General features: G+C 43.6%; 1 protein-coding gene across 1 annotated transcript in view; it reads right to left on the reverse strand.

The window, feature by feature from the left end:
* Nucleotides 1-23997, reverse strand: part of Slc30a6 (solute carrier family 30 member 6) — a 34506-nt gene that overhangs the window by 4253 nt on the left and 6256 nt on the right. The window contains exons 2-12 of the mRNA XM_051168743.1: nucleotides 21479-21565; nucleotides 18025-18109; nucleotides 14675-14717; nucleotides 12239-12304; nucleotides 8407-8487; nucleotides 7846-7881; nucleotides 7007-7101; nucleotides 5394-5442; nucleotides 5021-5140; nucleotides 1978-2080; nucleotides 694-741 (exon numbers count right to left, since the gene is read on the reverse strand). Coding sequence (XP_051024700.1) covers nucleotides 694-741; nucleotides 1978-2080; nucleotides 5021-5140; nucleotides 5394-5442; nucleotides 7007-7101; nucleotides 7846-7881; nucleotides 8407-8487; nucleotides 12239-12304; nucleotides 14675-14717; nucleotides 18025-18109; nucleotides 21479-21565 — 813 coding nt within the window. The remainder of the gene's footprint in view (nucleotides 1-693; nucleotides 742-1977; nucleotides 2081-5020; nucleotides 5141-5393; nucleotides 5443-7006; nucleotides 7102-7845; nucleotides 7882-8406; nucleotides 8488-12238; nucleotides 12305-14674; nucleotides 14718-18024; nucleotides 18110-21478; nucleotides 21566-23997) is intronic.

Here is a 23997-nt window from a genome sequence, read left to right on the forward strand (position 1 = left end):
TGGAACTTCTAACAACAACAACAACAAAAAAAAAAATAGCCAGCACACTGAGAAGTGGGGTGGGTCAGCGTGAGGACATTTGTTTTAGTTAAAGAATGAGAAAAATCATTTCCCCAGCTAACATGGTGTCTTCAGATCACTACCTTCCACACGTACTTCAAGTCAACTTGTCTTCTACACTGAGCAATCCCTCAAATTTTTCTGTTTTTGTCCCTGCGTTATAGTTTCTACCCTGTTAGTATAAAACAAGCAAACTGTTAGTATACAGGCAGCCCTACTAGCCTGCCCCTAGGGGCCTTCAACCTCTGACATCATCACCTGCTGCCTGTCACCGCAGGCTCCCTTACTCTTGGCCTGGTTCTGTGTCTCTCCCTCTCCCCGCCCCGCTCTTCCTCTGCTCCCTCTGGCCTTCTCTCTCTGTCCCCCTCTGGCCTTCTCTGCCCTCACGGCTCTGTCTCCATCTGTCTGTCTGTCCACATGGTCAATCATCCTCTGTTCCTTCCCCAGGCCCTAACTCCTCTCCCATCCTCTCAAATAAACTCCTTATAGCAAGTTATGTTGTGTGTGATATTTAGTATAAGACAAACTCCCCTAGGAGAAAATTCTACAGTCACTATATTGTACACACCGTGCCCACCCTTTTGTTTCCCTAACATACATTTAAAAAACAACTTATTTACTGTTGCATCTTACCTCTCTGATCAGCTTGTCCAACTGACCAATAACGTGAGGTGGAGTTGTCTGAGAAAACAGAATAAAACATGAATATCCTAGGGAGAAAATAATTTTGCAATAATGATTTTGAAGCCCCTCAACACCCACAAATGGATTTCAAGCCAGCCTTAGATTTATTTTTTAATGGTTTATTTTATTTTATGTGTGTGGGTATTTTGCCTGCACATGCAGATATGTGTACCACATTCATGCCTGGTGTGATGGATCCCCCGGAACTGGAATTACAGACAGTTGTGAGCTGCCATGTAGGTCTAGGAATTGAGTCTGGGCCGTCTAGAGGAGCAGCCAGTGCTCCTAACTCCAGCACCCCCAGCCTTAGTCCTATTATGACTTAGGGAGGAGAGGTCTCCCTGGCCCAGTAAGACAACATCTCATCTTTTTGTTTGTTTGTTTTTGAGTAAACACAGATTAAGGAGAGAACTGCTGAGAGTGGGAGGGCCTTCAGGGAGGAGTACAGCACGGCTTTGGAGTACAGCACGGCTTTTTTCTTACAGGGGAGCTGTTCTCTCTAGAATCCAATGAGACTTAGGGAACCAAGCACCAAGGGGCTGAGTGATTGATGGACTCAACAGTTAAAAGTGCCCTTGGTGGAGAAAGTGAAACTGAAATAAATAAATAAAATGAAGTGAGAAAAAAAACCCAACAAACTAACAAAAAGTAGATAAGAAATGGTTAGAAAAGCAACATTTCATTTAGGGCACAGTACTACAAAAGGACCATGCCATCTTTATTACTAAATTCTAGGAAAAGCATGGGCATAAGAGATGAATGAAAGGAAGACTGGTATTTACATGCACCTAGCTCTGGGAAACATGTTTATATTATCTTAATACTCAATTTGTCACTGTGAGGATCCAATGACAGGAAACAAAAAAGCAATCATAACTAGACAGGCATATAACCTAGAGCATATTTACCCAAAGAAATAAAATAGTTTAAAAAATATTTAAATAACATTGTTTACACTTAAAATATGACTAGAACAAATAATTACAAATCCATGATTACACGTGCAGGAACATGGAAGAATGTGGACCTAAAGTATCAGGGGGGCGATGAAGCGTCCAGCAGTCCCTGCTAAGTGAGTTCTAGGTCACTGTCTGACTGTTGGCTTCCGGCTGACAGGGCCCCTCAGCCGCTAACACTTCATCTATCCGCTAGAGTCCACACCAGCTTCCATCTGGGAAGAGAACGCAGCAGCGCACATTAGACATGTGTGCCCAGTGAAAACAAGAGCCTCACCTGGAGAAGAACTTTCCCACTGTACACACTCATGGGGTACATGGTGCCAAATGTCATCAGGGCAATGGCTATTGCAGAGGCAGTGTCTACAGCAAAATAATTACTGCAAGGAAAAACAATTCAACTTACAATTTAATCATATAAATTACCAAAAACAACTTCTAAAAGCAATCACAAATAGCTACTACTGTCAAGGGCACCTGGAGGGGTGGTGGGTGAGGGTCCAAAAAGGCAGCTGTTAGAATTCTTGCCTGTTGGGGCCACAGAGACGGCTCAACGGTTAAGAGCACTGACTGCTCTTCCAGAGGACCTGAGTTCCAGCACCCACATGGCAGCTCACAACTGTCTGTAACTCCAAGATCTGACACCCTCACCAGACATACTCACAGGCAAAACACCAATGCACATTAAAAAAAAAAAAAAAAGGGGCCAGGGGTGGTAGTGCTAAATCCCAGCAGTCCGGACGTAGGGCAGGTGGATCTCTGTGAGTTCCAGGACAGCCTGTCTACAAAGTGAGTCCAGGACAGCCAGGGCTGTTACACAGAGAAACTGTCTCAAAAACCAAAAACAAACCAAAACAACAACAAAACAAAACAAAACAAAAAAATCCCAAACCAAAACACCACCAACAACAAAAATCTTGCCTATCAAACTTTAATGGAAAAATAATAATTATGTTAATTAGTATGCAGAGAGATAATAAGAAAGACAAATGAGCTTTCCTTTCCTTTTCTTTTTTTCTTTCTTATTTTTTTATGCCAGGGTTTCTCTGTGTAGCCTTAGCTGTCCTAGACTCGCTTTGTAGACTAGGCTGGCCTCGAACTCATAGCAATCTACCTGCCTCTGCCTCCCGAGTGCTGGGATTAAAGGCATGTGCCACCATGCCTGGCTCCAAGAGACTATTTTAATGATGGTGATGATGACAATGGCTTTATTTGGGACAGTAAACAAGCAAAGAGGAGACTAGTTAAGAAAAAACTGATTACGCCTCATGATCAATCAGATTTGGCTTGGGGTAGACCGAGCAAAGAGGAAACTAGAACAAGCACTAAAGAACGCACTGAGGTTCCTCAAAATACACACACTACAGCGGGTCTGCTTCAGTGGAGACACCAGCAGAGGCCACTAGGGACTGAACCTCAGGTCGAGGTGGCATTATCCACAGCAGCCGAAAGGTGGGATCAACCCCAATGTTTACTGGCAGATGAGTGAGTAATAAAATGTGGGATTTAGCCTCAAAAGGGAAGGAAATACAGATATATACAACATGGATGAACTGTGAAAACACTGCTATAGGAAACAAGCCAGTTATAAACATGATTGTACGCTGTACTTATGGTGTAGTTTACAAGTGGGAGGCAGAGAGCAGAGTGGTTACAGGAGACCCCGAGAAGGGGAACAGGGAGGTATGTTCAAATGAGGGCAGAGCTTCAGTTAGGGGTGAAGGCAAAGTTCTGCAGATGGATGGCAGGTGGTAATGACGACTGTACCAAGATGTGCACGTACTCACTGTCACCAAACTATATGCTGTCAGATGGTTAAAATAAGAATTAAAAAAAAAAGTGTCAGCCAGGCATGGTGGCACACACCTTTAATTCCCACGCACAAGGAAGCAGAGGCAGGGATCTCTGTAAGTTCAAACTCAGCCTGTTCTACAGCCAGGACAGCCAAGGTTACACAGAGAAACCCTGTCTGGAAACAAATAAAAAAGAGTCAGGGCTAGAGAGATGGCCCCATGAGTTTGAGCACTTGCCTCTCAGGCCCGATGTTCTGAGTTGGATCACTTAAGCTCAAGGAACAGTCTGACTGTGGTGACCATATCTGTATTGTAGTCCCAGTGTCCCCACAGTGGGATGGAGGCAGAGGTGGAGTAGCAGCAGGGGCCTGGGGCACGCTGCAGATGTGGAAGATCCTACTCCAACAAGTTGGGAGGTGAGCACGGGCTCTCCACAGCCGTCCTCTGACTGTCACACAGACGCTGGCACACCCACACATAAATGTTAAGAAGAAAGAAACAGGTGCAGTGCACTGTGCACTGCACTGGGAGAGCTGACAGCTGCAGCTGCTCACAGACAATGTCAGAAAGGTTTCAGCAATGGGGAAGGATGCTCAGGACACACAACTAGAAGTTAGGGAAACAATGCTTGGAATGCAATGGAAGTCTGGTTAGAAAAAGGATTTGGGAATCCTCAGTAAATAAAAACAGAATTGCCTGTGACTTTTAAGGAGAAATATGTATAAAAACAAAAAACAAAAAAACAACCCAAAAACCAAGAAGCCATTACAGTAAATACATCTGGTTAAAGGTGAGTTAATCAAAGAATTCAGTTGTAAAATGTTGGCCTAAAAGCAGCTGCAATGTCTATTACTAAAAGTTTTGCCATGGGCTGGAGAGATGGCTCAGCGGTTAAGAGCACTGTCTGTTCTTTTAGAGGACTCAGGTTCAGTTCCAGCACCCACATGGCAGCTCACAACTGCCTCTAAGTTTAGATCCTATGGCTCTGACATTCTCATGGCAATGCACATAAAATTAAAAAAAAAAAAAAAAAAAAAGAGGCTTTGCCAGAGGTGGTGGCACACACTTGGGGAGATAGAGGCAGGTGGATCTCTGTGAGTTACAGGACAGCCTGGTCTATAAAGAGAGTTCCAAGATAGCCAGGTTTATTACATAGAGAGATCTTGTCTCAAAACAAAAAATGAAAACAAAACAAAGCAAAGGCTTTAATTTTCTTTTTAAGTTGCTCTGGGCTACCTCCCCAGCTGCCCCACCCCCCCAGCAAGAGCAACTACATCTTAGACCTCCCTCTTACTGTCTTCAGCCTCACTCATCTAGCCAGCAGTAGGAATTAAATACATTTCTCATCTTCATTATAAGTTGTGGTGAGGGCCTGATTCCCTTAAATAGTTGAAGACGAGACCTGACCAAGTTACACAGGTCATAAGCAAAAATGCTAGAAGCCTGACCCCAAATCCATCTTGTCGATGCCCTTAAAGGCAGGCTCCAGGAATCAAACCCCACCGGACAGCAATGCAATATACTCACTTAATTTCAATCAGCATGTATGTTATACACAGAGCAAAGGCCCCGGCAAGATCAATCAGAACAAACGGATTCATGCGGGGCAGGAAGATACTGCTGAGTCCTGGAAGAATCCCACACAAGCTGCGGAAGAGCGAACAGAGCGGGCGTTAGAAGCCACCCAGTGCGGATGAGAGCCTACTGCAGGTGAGGCGCACTATACTTAGAGAGCAAAGCTCTGCCACTGTAGAGTTCTCCTGTGCTGGCAATGAGAAAAGCACGAGAGAATGAGAACTGAACCGAGCAGCTCGTGCAGGAGTTAGCTGCTTCTCGATAGAGGCACTGCTCAGGAATTCTTGTTCAATTATTCAAATCAGAAAACTCCAGCGCACCTTACCTTCGACTAAGGTCTGCCACGTGCTCTTGAAGCCAGCTCGTACTAGCAGCTTAAAGGAGAAAATACTTAAATTATCTACAAAGAAGAATAAACCAACACTAGAAAAATGAGTTCTTTCATTTTGGCAGTGACCGTGTAGCATGACAAAGTGCAATACTTCTCAAATCTACAGCTTTTTCCTTTTTCATGACAAGAGAGTAAGTCTAAAGCACTTTCAACAGTGATGCACAGTTGACCTGAAGGAGTTAGAGGACGTGACACGTGACTGGTGCTTTTAAAATAAAGTTTTAGGGATAGCAAGATGGCTAAGCCTGATAATCTACATGTGACCTGAGACCCACATGATGGAGGAAAAGAACTGCCTCTTGAAGTTGTCCCCTGACCTTCACGCCATACACCTGCAGCTTTCCTCGCAAGTAAGTCAAGAGGTCTTGTACATATAAACAACAGGTCCCAGATCATGCAATTATTAATTCCTTCAGTTCTCAGAAAGCCAGGAGTTTACCTAGGGACACCCAAAGATGCCAACAGGGACTTTTCCTTGACAAATAGCCTCCACACTCAAGCCATGTTCATCCTGGTGCCCCTGACGCTACCATGTCGTAAGGAGCCTGACAAGCTCTCCATAAAGGACTGGACTGGACTAAAGAGAAGGCAGTGAGATTCAGCTTGTGACCATGAGAGTGGCTGTCGGCAAATGACGTCATCTTTGAACAGAACATGTAAAACGACGATAATAAAGTGCTCGCTTCGGCGGCTGTGGGGAGAATTACCAGAGATCACCGCCCTTCCATTCTGACTGATACAGACACAGCGTCGTCTCCCTTACACCTGTGAGGTTGCCGGGATACGAATGAGCTCTTGAGAAAGCTTGCACCACTGTCTGTGTGGTGCTCAAGTCCAAAGACCTGAAGATCATCATCTATTGCTGTCCTCAGTCCCAAGGTAGGCTCTGTGTATTCACTCCTTCTCCATCCACTAATAGCTAAAGTCTCTGCTGTTAATGAGATTTCAAAACACTAAAGGTTTTGAAAACAATCAGAAATTTACATGGATAAAGCAGAAAAACTGTCCGGACTTGTGAAGACTTGAGGATTCCTTTTCTTTGTTTTGTTGGAGGCAGGGTCTCAGTCTGCCCGGTGTTCACTGTGCAGCACAAAGTGGCTTCAAACTCATCACAATCATCGCCCGCAGCCTCCCATGTCCTGGTGCTGCCGCGCCTTGTCATCATGTATTACTTAAGTCAACGCCAGCTCACCGGCTTTTATATTCTGTGCTAATGAGATGAAATTAGTGTATAGTCTTTAACATTTAGACTTGAGAAACTAGCATGCAGTGGTGGCAAAGGCACTGGGGAGGCAGAGGCAGGCAGATTGCTGAGTTCGAGGCCAACCTGCTCTACAGCGTAAGTTCCAGGCTAGCCAGAGCTACACAGAGAAACTCTGTCTTGAAAATTAAAAAAGAAAAAGAAAAAGACTTGAGAAGCTTTGGGCTAGCTCTTCCTTCTCTGCTGAATATATTTCTCATAGATTTACAAGTTAATGAAAAAGGAAACTCACCAGTTTTTCCATGAAAAAAATTTAATTAACAGTAAACTAAAACAAACAACATACCTTCAGAGACATAAGCGAAAGGTTTATTCCGAATAGAAAGCATTGTGAACAGGTTGAATGAAAGAGCCACAAAAGTACCAACTAGTAATCTGCCCCTGGAAAGAACAAAACAGTCACCTTCACTTTTTTTCTTGATGATTCAAACCTGTCATTTTAGTGTATGGAGAGAATAAAGGAAAGAGGGGCAAGGGGACTAGTTTTACAGACTGCCATCCCGAATCCAGGCGTGCTTTCTAGTTATGTAGCATGTGTCTTGTCTGTTGCTGTCCATTTTACACAGGACAGGATGGTCTCTTACCATCAAATATGTTTTCTATAGCTAATTACAATTATGGGTTTATACAAATGTTAACGGACATTGTGCCAACACACTAGACAAGTCAACATACCTGAGTCAACAGGTAAGGCCCACAAAGTTGCTAAGCAGGTGGGTGATAAATACAGTATTTTCTAAAGACAGCAAGGAAAGATTTGGGGACCAAATGCAAAACACTAAAGGGAGCTGGTTTAGTGTGCTGATCTCAGCCTGAAGTTACAAAATCCTTCCTGCACAATTACAAAGCTCAGGGTCTGGGAACTGCTGAAGGTGAAAGGGAGCCTTGGGATTTGGAGGTTTTTTTCCTGAGATACCAGCGATAGATGGCTGTACTTTGGAACTTTGATCCTGGACAAAGGTATAATGGAGCAACTAGTAACTGGGATAAAAATAAACAGTAAATTACTCTCCCAAATAACATCTTTAGCTAGAGATATGTATCAGTGGTAGAATATTTCCCTAGCATGCTCTGAAATTAGACAGATCCCATAGTTGAGAGAAATAAATAAATAACCCATCTTACGTGTGTATCTCGGGCTGCTCCAAAAAGCGTTCTGCACTAAAAGAAAGACAAATACATCAAATAAGTTACACAAATTATAAAACTAAAGACCTATATTAAATATATAGCCGTAAACTATAAATATATAACTAATCTATCCTAAAGTTCATAAAAACCCTTTAGTACTTTAGTGGTGACGAGGCCAGGAGACTAAGGTTATTCTTACCATGTCATGTCAACACTTCTCTACCAAGCCCCCCACGTCCCAAAGGAAGAACTGGAAAAGTTAAAGAGGGGCTAGAGAGATGGGTGTTCTTCCACAGGACCTAGGTTCAATTCCCAGCACCTGCATGGCAGTTTACTCCAGCTCATACATGTAGGCAAAACACCAACGTTCATAAAAATTAAAAAGGAGTCATTTGGAAGTGGAAAAGAAAAAGAATGGGTCTGAAACAGGAAGAAACTGTACTATCAGAACTCCAACACTGTCTGTGGTAATTTGCATACTTTCAAACCATTATGTCTCACTGGATTCTCTCCTATTTCCAAGTGAAACTGATCATAACACACACAGAAATGTACCTTTCTTTTAGTATGAAGAGGGCTCCCAACTGTGCCAAGACAGTAGAAGCAAACACAGCCAGGACTTCTAATCGTTCAAACCTGAAATCAGATCATTAGGACACTGTAACTCTTCAGTTGACAAGCCAGTCTTCCTAGAACACACATACATTCAATTATTCACTCTGTCTATGTATGTGAACTGTCAGCCAGACTGTGAGACTGCAGCGCTGCAGAGGAGTGACACATAGTGGGTAAGAGGATGATCTGGCTGTGCCACCTGCCACCTTGCTGACTGTCAGGATTGACTGGGCTAATCTGCGTGGCTGGGTAGGTGTCTCCTCTTCCTGCTCATGTGTGTCCTTGCAGAAACTGCAGTTTGTAACAGATGATCTCTCCTATGGAGGAGAGCTGTTTTTCAGTCAAGGGCATAGACTGCACCCCTGTAGAATCTCCAAACAAGCTCCCAAAGATAAAACACAAGGAAAACTGAAATAACAGTATTTTATACACATTTGATAAGCATTTATGGCTATTACTTTTGTAGAAACAACAACTATCATAACAGTTAACATTTAATTGATCCATTGTGTACTGGGCACTATTCAGCCCTTAACATATTATTTCAATTAACTTCTTTTTTGTTTGTTTGCTTGCTTGTTTTTCAAGACAGGGTTTCTTTGTGCAGGTTTGGCTGTCTTAGAACTTACTTTGTAGACCAGGCTGGCCTCGAACTTACAAAGATCCACCTGCCTCTGCCTCCTGAGTGCTGGGATTAAAGGCGTGCACCACCACCGCCTTAATTCTTAAATCTTAAGTACAATAATGGCTCACCTTGATCGAATTAAGAAACACTACATGACTAGTGAAGGACAGCCCTGAGTGAGTCTGTGAGGGCGCTAAGGTAGCCAATACCTTAGTTTCTTGATAGATTCATAATATGATGGCATAAGTGAGAGGTGGCAAAAGGCAAGAGCTGGGGCCTAGCTGGGGGAAACAGTGAGGCATGCCCTGGGGTCATATCATGATCTGGTCTCTTCCTGTATGCCTCTTTCTCTGCTTCCTGTCCTCCATAATACAAGCAGATGCCGTCTCCTACCCTCCCTTACTATGATGATGCTGTCTCCAACCACCTATGGCCAGGAGACCATGAACTGACCTCTCTGAAACAGTGAGCCAAAATAACTCCTTCTCTTCCCACGCTGCTCTGACATAAGCCAGCACAAGTCATTATGAGAATTACTTCATCTGTTTTAGTTTCTGTAACAGTAAGTAACTTGGGACACACAGGAAAAGTAACTGCAGAATCATACAGCTAAGTACCTAGCCAGCCAGTCAGATGACTGACACAGGAGCTGGAAGAGTGAGATCTTCGTATTTACATACTCTGACTCCCAAGTTCCTAATTTTACCCATCAATATTGCCTCTCCCAGTTATTGTTGGTTGTGAGCATGTGCTATAATCTGTACTCTTTAAGCTAGAAATCATCATTCTTTTTTCTGCAGTACATACTCTAATGGTAATAAACAGAGAGGGTCAGTTTAAATGCATAAAAATTCTCATGGAAATAATAATGAAGGTTGAGAAAAAAATGTAATAAAGGGGCTAGAAAGATGGCTCAGAGGTGAAGAGTACTATTTGTTCTTCCAAAGGTCATGAGTTCAATTCCCAGCAACCACATGGTGGCTCACAGCCATCTATAATGAGATCTGGTACCTTCTTCTGGAGTGCAGGCACACATGCAGATAGAGCGCTGTATACATAATAAATAAATAAATAAAGCTTTTTAAAAATGTAATTAAGGATATGCATTACATTGCTGTTTGTAAAGGAATCATTTTGGAATGAACAGAACTCTATGCATTATTAAAAGAATAATCAAGGTGGGTGTGGTAGCACACGCCTTTAATCCCAGCACTTGAGAGGCAGAGGCAAGGGAATCACTGTGAGTTCCAGGCCAACCTGGTCTACAAAGTGAGTCCAGGACATCCAGAGCTACACAGAGAAATTTTGTCTTGAAAAACCAACCAACGAACTAACCAAACACCCAAAAATAATTAAAAGAATAACTAAAATTTATTAGCATGACTAGATGGGAACAAAAAATTAAGTTACATAAATATAAAAATGGCATGTAAATGAAACAGTGCTACATGTGAAAAGTAATAAGCTGGCATTACAACATATACAGAAATAAAAAGTGACGGGAAGGAGACAGTTTTGACGTATTACAGGAGAGACAAATGCAACAGTGTGAACAGCAAAGAGACTCAAAACTGAATTGTTGCCGCTCTAGCTGGGGCAGGAACCTGGGAAAGTAAGAGTTAAAATGAGGCAGAGGAAAGTCTCATGCAATAGCCAATTTTATTCAGGGCATCAGACAATTTATACTCTGAGGGTTAAGCAAGGTCATGAGTAAGCGCACAGGAGTTTAGGCCTTAGACAGTGGCTCCTGGGGCTTGGGCACATCATCGGAATAGTAACAGTAAATGACGTGTAATCTGAAGTAAACCCACTCCTATGGACTACACCTGGGAGGGCCACGAAAGCACATTCCAAGACCAACTCCAAGTTACCAAGGATCAGAGGCTACAAGACTTTTGCCTTGTTTCTTTGGAGTTTTCTCACAAACTCTCCAAATTCTCCTCATAAAGCTTCATAACGCCAAAGTCACAGGTTCAATCCACCAATTTTTTAATTTTTAATTTTTTTGGTTTTTCAAGACAAGATTTCTTCATGCTAGCCTTGGCTGTCCTGGACTCACTTTGTAGACAAGGCTGGCCTTGAACTCACAGTGATCCACCTGCCTCTGCCTCCCGAGGGCTGGGATTAAAGGATTAAAGGGATTAAGTACCAACGAAATACTAGATATACAATATGAAATATGTGCCACACAACAGATATGAAATGGAGAAGTTTATTATATGAGCATGGGGAGAGAAGAAAGGAAGGGGCAGAGAGACAGAGAGAGGAAGAGAGGAAAAGAGAAACAAGAAAGAGAGAGCCACAAGGAAGGTTTGTCCCTTTGTATACTCCTGGGCAGGGGCATGGCCAGTGGCAGGTAGGTAGTGACATCATAGGTTGCTAGGCAGACTGGGTCAGAATCCTAACCTTGTGTCCCAACACGAAACCAATACACATGGAGTCATCTGATTTATGGAAAAATGACACAAAAGCAGCGGAAAATGGAAAGTACTATCTATAGTGAATAGTACTGACACTTGAGGATCTGCGTGAAAATAAATGTGCCTTACCCATACCTCACACCACACAAGAACTCAGTTTAGGTAGACTGCAGACTTGACATAAAATATGACACTAGGACTTTGGCTGAAAACCTAGCAGTATGGTGGCTCATGCCAGGCTGAGGGGAGGCTGAGGGAAGGCTGGGGGAAGGCTGAGGGAAGGCTGGGGGAAGGCTGAGGGAAGCAGGCTGCACAGTGACCCAGTGGGAGGAAGGTCCAACTATGTTTTGAAATGCTAATGTCAGTGCCTTGAGATCTGTTTACTGTCCTGCTATGGGCTTTGTTATGAATGAAATGTCTCCTGTAACCGTGTGATTATAAGGAGTGCTCCCCAATTCTCCCTGGTTGGCTAAATAAAGATGCTGAAGCCTATGAGCAGAGGGAGGCGGAGTTTTAGGTGCCTGAGCTTGGGTTCAGGGGAGGAGAAAGCTGCAAAGCTAGAGGAACAGAGATAGAGAGAGAAAGAGAGAGAGCCCTGGCTGGCCTGGAACTCACTCTGTAGACCAGGCTGGACTTGAACTCAAGAGATTCACCTGTCTCTACCTCCCAAGAATATCATCATTTTAACAGCAGCCATTTAGCATAAGATAAAATAATCTGAACTTACCCAAATGAGTAGGCAGGGCTAGGCTTCCTCATCATTACCCAATAGCTTATTAGACATGTTATTAAACTAAAGAAAAACAAACAGCGTTAGAAAGTAGAACCAGATATCACGCAGAAACAAATGAAGTGCTGTGTAAAATAAAGGTATATTTTACTGTGTGTGCGTCCGTGTGCATGCGTGCATGCGTGTGTGTGTGTGTGTGTGTGTGTGTGTGTGTGTGTGTGTGTGTGTGTGTATACACGTCTGCATGCAGGTGCCAGTGGAGGCAAGAGAGATGATGGTGTTGGATCCTCCGGAGCTGAGGATGCAGGTGGCTGTGAACCATCTATCACGAGTGCCATCAGCTTACTTGGTCCATAGAACTATCTTTCTAATTCCCCCAACAAATTAAGGTTTCAGAATCCCTCAGCTGTTAAAATTATAATAAATTATCACTAACCTCAGTGATTCTCCTAACACATGGTGTCTCTGGATGACAAAAACTTTAATGTGAAGAAGCTGAGTGAAATTGTAATTCACTGTAAGTGAGCTAAACAAAACTGTGGCAGGCACCTGACTGACTCTGGGCCATCTCGCGCTCACTCAACGTGTACTCTCCTCCACCTCCCTTTTCTTCTGCTGCCTGCTGCTACAGTGTCCACATGATGAGATGAAGTGAGGTGAAGGGCACAGGCACTGTGCTTGGTTAGGGTTTCTACTGCTCAGAGAAAACACAGCGACCACAAACCAGACAGTGGTGGCTCACGCCTTTAATTCCAGCTCTCGGGAGGCAGAGGCAGGTGGATTACTGTGAGTTTGAGACCAGCCTGGTCTACAAAGCAAGTCCAGGACAGCCAAGGCTACATAGAGAGACCCTGTCTTGGGAAAAAAAAAAAAAGACTTGCTTAGAGGAAAGCCAAGGAGGCATTTTCTCAACTGAGAGGCCCTCTTCCCAAATGAATCAAGCCTGTGTCAGCTGACATAAAACCAGCCAGAAGAACTGACGTAGCATTGTGTCGCTGTCAGGGCTAGCTGAGCCAAAGCACTATGAACAATGGCTGTCTACCTGACAGCAAGACAGAACTAAGTGACTAACAGGCAGGTCTACAGTGCGTGTAAACTGGACAAAGTGATGATTTGCACCTGGGCTGGGTGAATTAGGACAGCCAGAGGCCATTACACTGCTCAGAGTGGCATGGGATTTAAAACTTATGAATCAATTGTTTATTTCCGGAATTCTTCCCTAGATTTTCTGCAATTGGTGGAACCATGGATAAAGGAGACTACTGTAAACATTAAAATAAGCTTGTCAATCAGGCCTGGTGGTGCATGTCTTTAATCCCAGCACTTGGGAGGCAGAGGCCAGAAAGTCAAGGCTAGTATGGTCTACAGAGTAAGTCCAGGACAGCCAGGGCTGCACAGAGAAACCCTGTCTCAAAAAAACAAACAAAAGTTTGTCAAAGCTGACTAAATTTGGGAGGATTGACTTTGTGTAATTTTAATTTTTTATTATTAGTGTGTATTTATGTGGGCACTCAAGCTCAGATGAGCAGGGAGGCCAGAGGGTGTCAAAGCCCGCTGAAGCTGGTGTTCAAGGCCACTGTGAGTCACCTGACACGGTGCTGGGAACCCAGGCTGAGTCCTCTGGAAGAGGAAAACCCACTTTAGACTACCAAGCCAGCTGCCCAGGTATTTCTGTGTGATTTTAAGTATATGACTTACCATTTTATTTTCATCCTTCAGAACTATTTTGCAGTTTTCATCAGCATGTGTGCATCCTACATAAATGCCTATATATTTACCTTCCTGTTGTTATACAGGTGCAATTCTTTCTCGTTAGACCAGCAAGTCTTATCACTTGTGTTGTCTATTTCTATGATTTTTTTTTCTTTTTTGGTTCTTTTGGTTCTCCTCCTCCTCCTCCTCTTCCTCCTCCTCTTTCTTCTCCTCTCCTTCCTCCTCCTCTTCCTCCTCCTTCTCCTTTCTTTTTCAAGACAAGGTTTCTCTGTGTAGCCTTGGTTATCCTGGACTTGCTTTGTAGACCAGGCTGGCCTTGAACTCACAGCGATTCACTTGCTTCTGCCTCCCGAGTGCTGGGATTAAAGGCGTGTGCTACCATTGCCCAGCTTTTCTATGATAAATTTACTTATTTTAGTAGTTACTTTCCTTTAAGCAAGTAAAGCTTAATAAATGCAGTGCAATAAATCCTTGTTTGCTGTCTTTAAAATTTAAAGGATATTAAGACTGGGTATGGTGGCACACACCTTTAATCTCAGCACTCAGGAGGCAGAAGCAGGTGTATAGCTGTGAGATCAAGGGGAGCCTGGTCTACAAAGTGAGTCTAGGACAGCCAGAGCTACACAGAGAAAACCAGTCTTTGGGAAAACAAAACAAAAAAACCTAAAAAAACAAAGGGGAAAAATTTAAAGGATATTTCAAAAAACAAAAAAAACTTACCTAAAGAGATCAAAAATGGTGAGGTAAGTATAAGCAGTTAAAGCTGCAAAGCAACAGGAAAAAATCATTAAAATGTTGTTTAATTTACCCTTTTATTTATTTTATGCATATGAGTATCCTATCTGCACGTATACATGCATGCCAGAGGAGGCGATTAGAGGGTGTAGATGGTTGTAAACCACCATGTGGTTGGTGAGAATTGAACTCAGGACCTCTGGAAGAGCAGTGCTCCTAACCTCTGAGCCATCTCTCAGGCCCATTTTTTCTTAATTTACCCTTTTATTATTACTTTTTAAATATGTACACATGGCCTGAGTGAGTTTATAAGCAACATGTACATGCAGGAGCATAAGAGGGCCCAGGGTGCTGGACCCCTGGAAGCAGAGTTGCAGATGACTGACAGGTGTGCTGAGAATGGAAGTCAGGTCCTCCGCAGGACTGGGATGCGCTCTTTGCTAGTGTTCTCTCCAGTCCCTTGTGTGTGTGTTGGGAGGGTTGGGGGGTGTTGGTGACCCTGGCTATAGACCAGGCTAACCTGGAACTCACAGAGATCTGCCTGCCTCTGCCTCTCAAGTGCTGGGATTAAAGGCATGCACCACCACGCCTGGCCCTTATTTTTAATTTTATATTTTATGTATGTGAGTAGTTTTGCCTGAAAGTGTAGGTATGCACCATGCTCCTGTAGTGCCCAAAGAGGTCAGAAAAGGGCACCAAATCCCATAGAACTAGAGTTATAGATGGTTGTGAGCCACCATATGGATGCTGGGAATCAAATACAGGTCTTCTGTAAGAGCAGCCAGACCTCTCAAACACTAAGCCATCTCTTCAGCCCTCCTAACCCATTTATTTATTTATTTATTTATTGGTTTGGTTTGGCTTTTGGTTTTTCGAGACAGGGTTTCTCTGTGTAGCCTTGGCTGTCCTGGACTCACTTTGTAGACTAGGCTAACCTCAAACTCACAGTGATCCGCCTGCCTCTGCCTCCCAAGTGCTGGGATTAAAAGCGTGTGCCACCACGCCTGACTCCTAACCCATTTAAAAAAAAAAAAAGATTTATTTATTCTTATGTATACAGTGCTCTGCCTGAATACACCTGCAGGTGAAAAGAAGGCATCAGATCACATTATAGATGGTTGTGACCCACCATGTAGTTGCTGGGAATTGAACTCAGGACCTCTGAAAGAGCAGTCAGTGCTCTTAACCTCTGACCCATCTCTCCAGCCCATCCTTACCCATTTTTTTTAATACAGCAAAACACCGAAAGAATTTGGGGTTACTGGTCAGCCCTACACATTTGTGATTTTATACTAAGCATGAATAACACAGGCAGACAAGCCAGATTAAGCTCAGCTTAAGCCTCACAAGTGGCCAGAGACCCCAAGGGTCTCTTCTGGCTTCTGACATCTGGTTACTGGTGTTTGCTTGTTTTATCTTATTTCAAATTAGTGTCTTAAATTTGTAAGTGTTTCATCCAGCAACCTCTCTTCCTCTCCCTCTCTAACTCTACTCGCTCCACCCCCTAGATGTGGAGACTGAACTCTGAGGTACACCATGACCCGCTCAGGTCTATTTAGGGTTCATCGTGATCCATGAACCCTCAGATATCAAGATGCAAGAAGAAAATGACAAAATTTCTCTTTTATGGAATAATTAATAAGCCTCAAAAAATCTTACTTATAAACTGTAAAAAAAAATTAGTTTCATTAGGACATACTAAAAAGCTGTGTTTCATACCTCACTCGAAAGGGGTTTTTTGTTTCATATTTTTATTTTTAAATAACAAATCATTAAAAAGTTTCCAGTTAAAACAAGACTAGGGATACAGTTCAGTAGATAATGTATTTGTCTAGCAGATACAAAGCCCTGCGTTCAGTCCAGGTGACAACATCCTAGAAGTACAGGGAGGAGGGTGAAAAGCTCAAGGTAATCTTGGCTATAGAGTAAGGACCACCCTGGGCTAAATGAGATTTTATCAAAAACAAACAAACAAACAGAACCTTAAAGAAAAAGTAATATCCAATCAAATAGCTGAACCTTACTGTTCATCGGGAAGTTTTAAATATGTTCTTGTAAAAATAATATACAGCCAGCAAGATGGGTCAGTGAGTACAAGCCCTGGCCACCCCAAACTTGGCAAGCTGGGTGTGATCCCACATAGTGGACGGCGGGACAGAAACAACTCCCACAAGTTATGCTCAGCTCTCCAGCCATTGATAACATTCTTTAAAAAGCAAGCAAGTGGAGGCTGGAGAAATGGCTGCGTGGTTAAGAGCAATGGTGGTTCTTCCAGAGGATCTAGGTTCAATTCCCAGCACCCACATAGCAGCTCACAACTGTCTGTAAATCCAGTTCCAGGGAATCTGACACCTGCACACAGACATACTTTAAGGCAAACACCAATACACACAATAAACAAACAAATAAATAAATGGATAAACAACTAAATAGACAATAAAAAGCAAGCAAATAAACACCAACGCACACAATAAATAAATAAATGGATTTTTAAAAAAGCAAGGGAGCTGGGCGTGGTGGCGCACGCCTCTGAAGCCAGCACTCGGGAGGCAGAGGCAGGCAGAGCGCTGTGAGTCTGAGGCGTTGCCACATGAACTCTATTGCTTTCTACAGAGCTCAGGGCCACTCCACTCTCAGGGTGGCACCATCCTCACGGATCACTAAGACCATGCTTGGGCTTGCCTGTGGCCCAGTCTTACAGAGCATCTCCTTAATGAGGTTCCTCCATCTCAGATGACTGCAGCTTGTGTCAAGTTGACATAAAATTAGCTAGTACATACATCTTTATTTCAAAGCAAAATCAAAAGCGTAGCTGAGCTGATGACGACCGAAGGGTCACATACAAAAGCGCAGCTGAGCTGATGACGACCGAAGGGTCACATACAAAAGCGCAGCTGAGCTGATGACGACCGAAGGGTCACATACAAAAGCGCAGCTGAGCTGATGATGACCGAAGGGTCACATACAAAAGCGCAGCTGAGCTGATGATGACCGAAGGGTCACATACAAAAGCGCAGCTGAGCTGATGACGACCGAAGGGTCACATACAAAAGTGCAGCTGAGCTGATGATGACCGAAGGGTCACATACAAAAGTGCAGCTGAGCTGATGACGACCGAAGGGTCACATACAAAAGCGCAGCTGAGCTGATGATGACCGAAGGGTCACATACAAAAGCGCAGCTGAGCTGATGACGACCGAAGGGTCACATACAAAAGCGCAGCTGAGCTGATGACAAGCAAAGGGTCACATACAAAAGCGCAGCTGAGCTGATGACGACCGAAGGGTCACATACAAAAGTGCAGCTGAGCTGATGACGACCGAAGGGTCACCTACCTATGCTGTTGGTGGAGCTGCACCACATGAGCAGGAAGCCAGTGCACAGCACGTTGACTGCACCAAAAAGAAGTATCTTCCAGGACTGTGGGGAGAAAGGCACTCCCATTCACATAGTGTTGATAAGAGCTCACCAGATCTGTTCAAGCTGCTAATTCACACCGATAATAAACACACATAATAAACAAACACAACTTATAAAAAGCGTGTCAAGATTTCTGCATCTAACAAAACTCCATCAATCAAGTTGCCATAGTCAAGCAGGATCATTTAGAGTAGCCTAGACAACATAGTAAAACCCTGCCAGACACAACCCAACCAAAATGTCAATTTAAAAGTCACTCTCTGTGTTTTGGCTATCCGTTACAATGCTTTTGGTGAGGATTCCAGTTCTGCGATGGGAGTTAAAAACAGAGTCAAATTAGAAGCCAGATTGAGAATTTTGGAGGACAGAGGGATAAGAAAAATAAGTAGAACAGGAAAGGCATTAGCAAAAGCACAAAAGCGAAGTGAAGACTTATGATCCCTCTGGTGATTCCACACTTCCAACTTGTTCTAAAAAAACACAAAATAGAAGAGGTAGATAAAGAGGATGAAATTACTGAAAATGAAGCAAAAAAAGCCAAGATTAAAATTAAAGGTGAAGGCTGGGCATGGTGGTGCACATCTTTAATCCCAGCACTCGGGAGGCAGAGGCAGGCAAATTGCTTTGAGTTCGAGGCCAGCCTGGTCTACAAAGTGAGCCCAGGACAGCCAAGGCTACACAGAGAAACCCTGTCTTGAAAAACAAAACACAAAACAAAATTAAAGCTGAATTAGAGGAGAAAGAGGAGGCAGAGAAGGAGGAAGAACAGGTAGTAGAAGCGGAGCCACCTGCAAAGAAGAAAAAGAAAGCTGGGTGTGGTGGTGCACACCTTTAATCCCAGCACTCAGGAGGCAGAGGTAGGCAAATCTCTGAGTTTGAGGCCAGCTTGGTCTACAAAGTGTGTCCAGGACAGCCAGGGCTTTTACATAGAGAAACCCTGTCTCGAAAAACTAAAACCAAACCAAAACAAAACAAAACAAAAAAAAAACAAAAAAAAAAAAAAAATGAAGAAGAAAAAAAGAAAGGTAAGAAGAAACACATTAGGGAAGAGCCACTTTCAGAGGAAGAGCCATGCACCAGCACAGCAATTCCTAGTCCAGAGAAAAAGAAGAAAAGAAAGATGCTGAGAACAAATGAAAAGGAACTATAATTCTGTCACCTGGACACATCACGCTTAAGATTCAGTTGGGAGCATATTAGATGCTCTACAAAATAATCAAGGGAGGTTGAATCCACAATGATTATCTATAGCTTTTCAAACCTTTTTTGTGTCTTGACATCAACTGTTAACCTTAGAGTCTTTGATACACAAAGGATCCAGAGGTTCCTAGAAACCCACAAGAACATCATGATGGGCAGATCTGGACCCAGGGGGTTCTGCTCAAACTACTGCACCAACCAAGGACAATACATTGAATCTCTATTTAGAACTAGCCAATGGACAGGATGCACAGACAAAAATATTTTCTTTGTATTATTTTTTTAAAAAAGTAACTCTGAGTAAAGCTATTTACTCAAGAAGTATCTATGCCAGGCATTGTTTTAGGCATGAGAGGCAAGCAGAGAACAAACCATGGACCAGAGTGACAATAAGTATTTTTTGTCAATGGTAGTAATAAGAAGCAAATAAAAAGTATGTAAAGAAGCCGGGTAGTGGTAGTACATATTTTTAATCCCAGCACTCAGGAGGCAGAGCTCTGAATTCCAGGACAGCCTGGTCCACAGAGTGAGTTCCGGGACAGCCTGCACCACACAGAGAAACCCTGTTTCAGGTGGTGGGGGCTAAGAAAATGGAAGGCGGTGTGAATGAAGAGGGTTCTTTCCAGATAGGCTCATCAGGAAAGACTTGTAGTAAAGTGACAAGTAAACAGACTCTGAAAGATGACAGGTTCCCGCATAAGAGTAACTAGGAGAGAAAATGGAGGCCAGAGAGCTAAGGCCCCAAGTGACAAAGCCCCTAGCAAGGACAGCTGGAGAACAGTGGAAGAGAGGGCGCTGTGGCAACCGCACAGGATGTCTCGAATGCTGGGAAACATTAGCTGGAGTTTGTTTTACACTCCCCAAGGAACATTCCCCTGGGGAGGCTAGGGTACACCTGTGACCCCAACACTCAGGACCCTGAGGTAAGAGGATGTCAGCTGAAGGCCAGCATGGGCTACACAACAAGTCTGAGCTAGCCTAAGCTATGTGGCAAGACTTTTTCTCAGTCCCTCCCACCTAGAGAGAGCAAAAGATCATTCTGGTTACTCTGGGGTTTGAAAGTGGTAGGAGGGCATGCTAAGGGCAAGACTGTGCACACTGCATTAAAGACCACTGGCACATTTGCTCCATGCGGGGAATGAAGAACTGAACAAGAACGGAAATGACTTAACCATTCTGACTCTAACACCAGGAAGAGTATGCAGTTGATAATCTAGTGACTCAAGTTCAAGGTCCAGTCTTGACCATGCTATGACTGAAATGCCCATCCACCATCCATGAGACGAGGAGGTCAGATTCCATAAAGGAAGCAGAGACAGGAGAAGTTAGGGCTTGCGATGTAAATACAAACACCCAGGTATAATGAAAACCAGGAGCGCAGACAGCATTTCTCTGTGTGTGAGGTCATCAACAGGCTGGAGCTCCTGCTCCAAAGTGCAGGGGTAAGAAAAGTGGTGAAGAGGACTGGAAGGTAATGGGCGTGATGGTAGGAGGAAGCCAAGGGCTGCCTCAGAATGTGTACACTGCTATATTTTAAGGACAGGTGACCAATTTTTGCCAACTTAAAAAAGTCAAGAAAGATGAGAGGTGATTTTGGTAACACAGAATAACATAGGCACTACTGTTTTCCTTTAAAAACTGTCAATTACTGGGCCAGCAATATGGCTCAAAGGGTAAACGTGTTGTCCTCTGACCTCCAAATATGTACTGTGGCACACAGGTACACACAGACACACACGTTATCTAGAAGTGTGGGCAACTGGATGAACTACAGAACTTCAACAAGAGGAGCACCGGTGACATCATCAGTTCAGTGAGACCAGTCAGTGGGTCTGGTATCCTTGGTTAGACTCAGTAGCTCAGGGACAGGGACAGAGTGGGGTGAGTGAGAACTGAAAGGTAAGAGCTTTGCAGCGGGAAGGGGCACAAAGGACTTAAAGATAGAAAATGATGATTTTTTTTTTTTTGCCTGTACCTAGTGCTTGCGGAGGCCAGAAACAGTGTCAGACCCCCCAGCACTGAGCTACAGACAGGCGCGAGCTGCCATGCTGGAAGAGCAGCCAGTGCTCTTGACCTGAGTCCCATCTCCAGTCCCTCAGAACTCACCCTCACTTCAGTGCGATAATGTAGCTATGCAACACCTCAAGCCAAGGTTGAAGAGCGACTTACCCTCCGGTCGGCTGCCACAAGTCTAAATTCCTGTAGCAGCTTTCCAAAAAAGGACCTCTGTGGCTTTCGAAAGAGGTGAATTGTCCCCTTTAAGAAAAACATGAAAAGCACAAATCAGCCTTAAGTGTGTGACCCTCTTTGATGCGTCTGTGACTTGTAGGGTGCTAACAACTTGACCTCATTGCGTGCTCCACGCAGCAAACACTCCACACAGCTCACATGCACTTATTGATCTAGTGCTCATATACCAAACGAGAAACAAATCGTTTTTGCTAAATTGTCCAACTTCTCAAAGCTGCCAACAGATAATTAGGAGCTCAGATGCAGGCGTTAGTTAGCTCTGGGTAAGCCTCCTTAACCAAGGCAAGCAACCACACAGGCAAAACCCCTATGCTTTCTTTTAGGCATTTAAACCAGGAATCTGGGGTACGGTCCATGACCCCTAAGACCCCCAACAGTATAGGGTTAGTGTGATTAATAGTTGTTTCCAGCAACACTCTTGAAGACCTCACTTTCCTAGTGCTGAAAATATGCTCTGCTCTTGTGAAGTTTTCTGGCACAGGTTTTCTGTTTTGGACTTGCTTTGTAGACCAGGCTGGCCTCGAACCCACAGAGATCTGCCTGTCGCTACCTCCCAAGTGCTAGGATTAGAGGTGTGTGCTGCCACTGCCTGGCCTGGCATAGGTTTTCAAAATAAAATATTTCATTATGTTTCAACAGAAAAATTTGTTATTCCAAAAGCAATTACTTTGAAAGAGGGAGAGAGCTCTTTCCTGACTGATCATCGAAGAGCCACAAGTCATATTTGATTGCTGAGAAAGATACTTAATTAAATACTTTGGTTTTAATGAACAAAGTACTTTTTTGAGCAGTCAAGACAAGGTCACTGTACCAACCACCCTACATTTCTACTGTACTCAACTTTGAGTCACAGAGTGATGCTGCTGAAAAACCCTGGGTTGTGAGCAGTGTGGACATGGTGACCTAAGCCTTTAATCCCAGTGCTGAGGAGGCAGAGGTGGGTGCATCTCTGTGAGGGTGTACATAGTGGGACCCTGTCTCAAAACAAAACAAAACAAAAAACCTCAAACCAAAAGATCTTAAGTGTGGAAAAACTTGAGGTTGAACCGAAGCAGACGTAATCTCCCTACCTTGTTAGCGACTAACCTAGAAGTTACAGGAAGGTGTAAGTCAGTCTTAGAGATGCCCTGAGTTTCATTATGCTGAGACTAAGGAGGGCAGAAAGAAGAAAAACGCCGCTGCCACCATCACTGCCGCTGCCACCATCACTGCCAAGTTCTAAATCTGGTGGAAGAGTAACTCAAGAGAGGCACATAATCTCAGTACTTGGGAGATGGACACAGGAGAATCAGAAGCTCGTAGCTGTTCTTGGCCACACAGCATTTTATTTTTTGGTTTTTGAGACAGGGTTTCTCTTTGTAGCCTTGGCTGTCCTATACTTGCTTTGTAGACCAAGCTGGCCTCAAACTCACAGAGATCCACCTGCCTCTGCCTCCTGAGTGCTGGGATTAAAGGCGTGTGCCACCATGACCGGCCCTACACAGCTTGGGCTATCTGAGATGCTGTCTTAAAAAAAAAATTGATGAAAGGTAGCAGGTACTTTTGTATGTCTAAAATCTTTCATAAAACGTAATAGAACAGTAAAGCAAACAATTGTTTTGTTGTTGTTGTTTTCTGAGACAGGGTTTCTCTGTGTAGTGCCCTTGAACTCAGATCCACCTGCCTCCACCAAGGAGGTTTAACAACTCTCTACAACTCACCCCCCACCTCCTTGGAACTCTCTGTTAAGCCACACTAGTTAAATATACGAGCTTGTGAATATGCAGGGTATGTAGCACATGCCTTTAATCCCAGCACTAGCAAGACAGGAGGATCTCTGAGTCTGAGGCAAACCTGGGCTCACTGCACAGTGAGGCCCTGCCACAAAATGAATAGACAATAAATAATATAATAAATATGTGAAGGGTGACTGAGGAAGACCCCAATGCCCACATCTGGTTCACACGAATACACACAGACAGGCACACATACCACAGACACACAAGAAGGTGGAGATCAAATAACGACACCTAACACCGACCGCTGTCTTCCACGTACATCCACGTACACACAGCATGTGCATACACAGAGTAAATGAAAAAGGGAGAAATGTCTCAGGAAGTTAAAAAGATCATTTCATGTTTCAAATTTTTAACATGCAGTCTTCTTAGATTATTCCAAACTATAGTGTTTTTGTATTGTTCCTTTTGCAGTTAACTATAGGACAACCATCATAAGATGTCATCTTGCGTCATAAGTTACTCTTTAGTAACTGTACTAATGCTAATAGTTATACTTTCTTCACATTTTCTAAGAAAGCACTATATTTTTACACCGAGCATTTTCTTCATTAAAACATGAAAGTCACAAACCATTTCCTTATAAACTTTAAAATAGACCTGAGCAGATGACTCAAGTAAGGCTTTGTCCCTAGCACATTGTTGTAAATCTACACACGT

Source organism: Acomys russatus, chromosome 1 (genome assembly GCF_903995435.1).
Source record: "Acomys russatus chromosome 1, mAcoRus1.1, whole genome shotgun sequence".
In the NCBI taxonomy this organism is placed as follows: Eukaryota; Metazoa; Chordata; class Mammalia; order Rodentia; family Muridae; genus Acomys; species Acomys russatus.